This window comes from Daktulosphaira vitifoliae, unplaced genomic scaffold (assembly GCF_025091365.1).
Source record: "Daktulosphaira vitifoliae isolate Bord-2020 unplaced genomic scaffold, ASM2509136v1 Scaffold_2, whole genome shotgun sequence".
In the NCBI taxonomy this organism is placed as follows: Eukaryota; Metazoa; Arthropoda; class Insecta; order Hemiptera; family Phylloxeridae; genus Daktulosphaira; species Daktulosphaira vitifoliae.
This window is the reverse complement of record NW_026099573.1, coordinates 46,560,721-46,565,868: the sequence shown is the minus strand read 5'-3', so window position 1 is coordinate 46,565,868 and position 5,148 is coordinate 46,560,721. Positions and strand designations below refer to the sequence as shown.

Here is a 5,148-nt window from a genome sequence, read left to right as displayed (position 1 = left end):
TGTTAAAACATAACATAATATTAATCAACATTAGTCAAAATTATTTTTGTGGGTCATATCACACGATAACATTATCGTATTATAGAATTGTATCGAGTCTCTACACTATGGTGAAGAGAGGTTAGGAAATTAACTTATCAGTAATAAAACTTGCTATACAAATCAATGGGCATTGCTATTAATAATACAGTTAAGACCATAGAGTAATACTATGATTAAGACCCGATTTGAATCTATTATTATTATCACTCAATTAGTGTGTCGTAAATTGTTATTGCTATCTTACTTGTCATATCTTGGTCAATAACAATTAGTGTATATTACACTATAGAAAAATAGTGACTTCTGTATTGAAAACATTAAAACAACAATAGAAATTTAGTCCAAATTTATTTAACTTTAACAAGCTGTAACAGACGAACGGTTGATCGGAAAAAAAAAAGTTGTTTGTAGTTTTATGTTCAATCATAATAACAAATTCAAAATAGGGGTTNGGGTTTCAATTATGTTATTCTCATTGCAGGCTAGATTCCTACAATGGGGGTTGCCGACACTCCTACCTCCTGTTCCTCGGTTAGACATCGAGTTCATTGACGCTTTGATGGCGTTCGTCCACTCACCGCTTGAGTTATATAACTTTAGTAAAATTTTATCATCTAAATAAGGTTAAATTATTATTTAATAATTGTTACGACTTAAAAATAAAACATTTATTAAAATGTTACATTAAAACACTGTAGCTACACGATAGTTAAACAACTAATGGATAAAAATATTTAACTATATGGGATAGTAGTACCAACGTAGAATTAGCGTTAAACCTGATGTGGTTTAAAAAGTTTATGTTAAAACATAACATAATATTAATCAACATTAGTCAAAATTATTTTTGTGGGTCATATCACACGATAACATTATCGTATTATAGAATTGTATCGAGTCTCTACACTATGGTGAAGAGAGGTTAGGAAATTAACTTATCAGTAATAAAACTTGCTATACAAATCAATGGGCATTGCTATTAATAATACAGTTAAGACCATAGAGTAATACTATGATTAAGACCCGATTTGAATCTATTATTATTATCACTCAATTAGTGTGTCGTAAATTGTTATTGCTATCTTACTTGTCATATCTTGGTCAATAACAATTAGTGTATATTACACTATAGAAAAATAGTGACTTCTGTATTGAAAACATTAAAACAACAATAGAAATTTAGTCCAAATTTATTTAACTTTAACAAGCTGTAACAGACGAACGGTTGATCGGAAAAAAAAAAGTTGTTTGTAGTTTTATGTTCAATCATAATAACAAATTCAAAATAGGGGTTCCCATTTAAGAAAATGCAAATTAATGTTTTTTAACCTTGAAGGGATCAAAAAAATTATGTTTTTACTACATATTATTGTAGAGTTCTTTGAATCAAAAAATATTTTCCTTACCAAAAATTAAAAATTTTCAATAGTTACCGAGAAAATGAGTGTCTTATCCTTAATGAATCACCCTGTATAGTCATTAATTGTTTTGTTATAATATAAAAATAAATATTGAATAGAAAATGTTTTTTTGGTCTATTCGTTTAACCTATCACTATGGTTGGGTTGGGTTGGGTTCCCGTTTCGCTGCGCAAGTGTCGGTGTGATTGGGCTCTACGGGGATACGAAATGTCGGCACGAGTGCAGTGTCCCTAGCTCGGGGAATCGGGCGCGTCCTCAGGTTGCGGATAGAGGAACGACCTGCAGATATGCAGGTTACCGCGAAATAAGCAGTCCATTAATTTGGACTGATGAATAAGCGGTCGCGGACAGCGAGCCCCTCGTTCGCTCGTTAACCCTGCAGATATTNACCTCGTTCGCTCGTTAACCCTGCAGATATTTTTCCTTATTTGGAGATGGGAATTTTTCTTTAAACCATATTAATCCATTCACGGTGCTACCACTTATGGATGGCTGAATTAAGAGTCGTTTCAATCTATCGTAATTGACCCTTTCGGTCGTTCCATGAATGATATACTCAACTATGGATTCGTAATCGTATATTTTACCTAGGTCATTTACGGAAGGTAATTGCTTGGGACATTTTTCAATTGCTTTAGATATCTGAAAATGTTTTTTTATAATAGAACATAAATTAATACTATAAACAACAGTTTTTTTTTTTTTAGTAGATTTGCAAACGCTTAAATAAGATAATATTAATAATAAAACACCCTTACCCCAAACAAATATCAATCACTTTTTGGAACACTGCTTGGGGCATTAACGAAATGGCATCTTCTTTCAAAAACGCGTTCACTAAAACAACGTGAGTTTTATTTAGATTTACAGGCCACGAATGTTCCTCAACTTCACGTTTAGATTGAAAGCTAAACACCCCCTCAATCCTTAATGTTTGTGGATTATGTTGCCTGTACATTAGGAATTTCTCGTAGGATTGAATCCTGTTTTCTAATCCGGTTTTCATATTATTTAAACAATAATCTTTACAATATTTCAGATCTCCTATGAGAGCAACACATGAAAAAAAAATTTTACGCATTTCTATGACATTTAACGAACAATAATAACTCACCACATAATGCTACAATATAATGGGCACCTAGGCCTCCACCTCTAATCATATGTTGTGCCATATCATAGGCTTGCACCCATGTGACGGCACTTAAATGTGAATTTTTTAAACTTTTTCCACCATTAAAATTACATACGTCGTTCATCAATAATGGTTTAAAATACGCAATTTCACCTGTCACAACTTTTGTAGCCCGATCTCTTTTGAGTAGTACGGCGTGATTCGAAGCAGCCAAATGCAGCTGAATGCAAATCAATTGCGGGCAATCCATATTGACTGCTTCGTTGATCATATATTTTACCGTGCTTAATGAAGCATCCTTAATGCCATGCTTAGCTATATAAAAATATAATTGGACATCTACAAAAGTTGGAGCCGCAACGGCCATCAATGACACGCAAAATTCCGACCAATCGTCGTTATATACAATTACTTGTCCGTCATTGTGCGGTTGGGCCGGCAAATTATTTGTGCAATATGTCTTTGAAGATTGATGAAGAGTTTTTATTGCAGAGTAAACTTTTTCCGTTATAAACTGCTATCTAAACCCAAAAAAATGCATACAGTAGTAACAAGTCTCGAACTACAAAAAATCAAGAAATACCTGCATTTGGGAATTTCTGTACTACAGTTTGACCGGATGAGGACATTTATTAAATGGCAATCGCCAAAACTACCGAGTACAAATTCATTATAAGTTATGCTATTATCGTCGAGAAACAAAGTATTAAAATGGCTAATTAGCTTTTTATTGGCAACCCGAGTCCAGTTGACATGGTTTGGATCAACTTTAATTTGGAATCTAGGGCCACAAATTTTAAACGTTTCAAGTGAACGGGACACCTATGAACGATGAAAAACACCGACCAATTAATCTAATGGTCATTATAAAAGATATTTAAAACAACTTACCACACAAAAAGAGTCTGCGTCGTACTCGACCGAACCACCGCGGGCAAAGAAATCCTAAAACAAATACGAACAAACATAAAAAACAAAACCTTAACTAAAACACTAAGGAATCAAAATATGAAATACAAAATGTCACAAAATTTATAAAATCATTATTTTGTTGCATTAGGTTATACAATTTAAATTTTGAAGACCCAAAAAATTTAAATTAAAATCGTCCAACAAATATTCTTATAAAAACATTGATTGGGTTGGATTAATATGATTTTAGCAACATCAGACCATCCATAAATTTGACCTTAACTATGGATTGTTACATTTTGGGTTGGCCTTTAAAATTTCTAATTCATTTTACCAACACTCTGAATTATTAAATAAATAACACAATAATTTCTCCAAAATGGATTATGAACACTTTCATTCATTAGTAAATAATATTACTATTATAAAATATTAAAAACAAAAAAGGGAATTCTTTATAAATACTCGAATACAATATGATCAATTCATTATACTAAGAATAACCATATTAGTTTCATTTCAAATAACTTTATGAATACTAAGAATGCTATAATGACACAATGTGTTAGTTTTGAGTTGGCCAATAATGATCTGTGTTGGGTTTGGTAGGCTCACAGCTATTAATTAATACATAAAACAACAATAATTGTATTACCAATTGAATCCTTTTATTATTTTTTTAATTCAATAAAATTAATCTAATATTATTAATTACATTCACTTAATTCATAGATAAGCAATAGGCGAAAAATATACAAAACTTTTTTCCTGCATACGTTTTAATTTAAAATTATATTTAAATTTAATTGATATATTATATTATATTTTATTATATTATTATATTATAACTGGTAACAGACCCCAAAAAAATATAAAAAGCATCATAGTAAAACTAATACCTTCTCAGCTTCGCATCGAATCTATAACTCAGTTGACACCACTTTTGGTTATAAAGGATTATTGTGAAAAGAAATAATTATCTGTTATATCAGGATTTTTTGTAGCTAAAAGAAATAAAATTTCATTTTTCTAACATTGCATATATTTTTGTAGTACTCGAATGAGTTATGATAAATCAAACACTCTACATATATAATTTTATTAATAAATAATAATAATAGGTACTAAGTATACTTTATAATGTAACTGAACACTATATTTTCTGAAATTTTATTTATAATGCATTAAACAATTAAATATCAAATATTTCAAAAAATTCATCCTTCTTATAAAACAAACATTTATTATATAAACATAATTTATTTTCAATATATATCAAAAGACTAAATTTTTACAATTTATTTTTTTTTTTTAAGGACAGCCATCTTGTTCTTAAACTTTCTACACTTCTCTCTGGTAGAAAACCATTTGACAAAAACTCCCTCCACACAGCTTTTCCGCCATCTATCACATTCATTTTTTTGGCGTAGTCCAATATCATATTATCTTCCCGTTGGCTGTATGGTTTGGACATTTATTTTTTATATATTTGTTTTTCTTCTTTTTTTGTTGGTATTTTGAATGAACTCTGTAAATAAAAAAATTAATAATAAATAGAAAAAAAAAAAACCCAGCACAGGGGGGTCGCGGCACAGTTGTGACGTGGTATAGTTGGATCAAGTATAATGATATCTGACA

At 30.4% G+C, this 5,148-nt stretch overlaps 1 protein-coding gene across 1 annotated transcript; it reads right to left on the bottom strand.

Moving 5' to 3' along the window:
- Nucleotides 1-2,039: 2,039 nt before the first annotated feature.
- On the bottom strand, nt 2,040-2,965 carry LOC126898327 (uncharacterized). Its single transcript, XM_050672266.1, has 3 exons — nt 2,578-2,965; nt 2,222-2,507; nt 2,040-2,105 (listed from the first exon to the last, which is right to left on the bottom strand). Exons 1-3 carry the CDS (start codon nt 2,963-2,965, stop codon nt 2,060-2,062), a joined length of 720 nt encoding a protein of 239 aa, XP_050528223.1. The 3' UTR covers nt 2,040-2,059.
- Between the last annotated feature and the right edge of the window lie 2,183 nt (nt 2,966-5,148).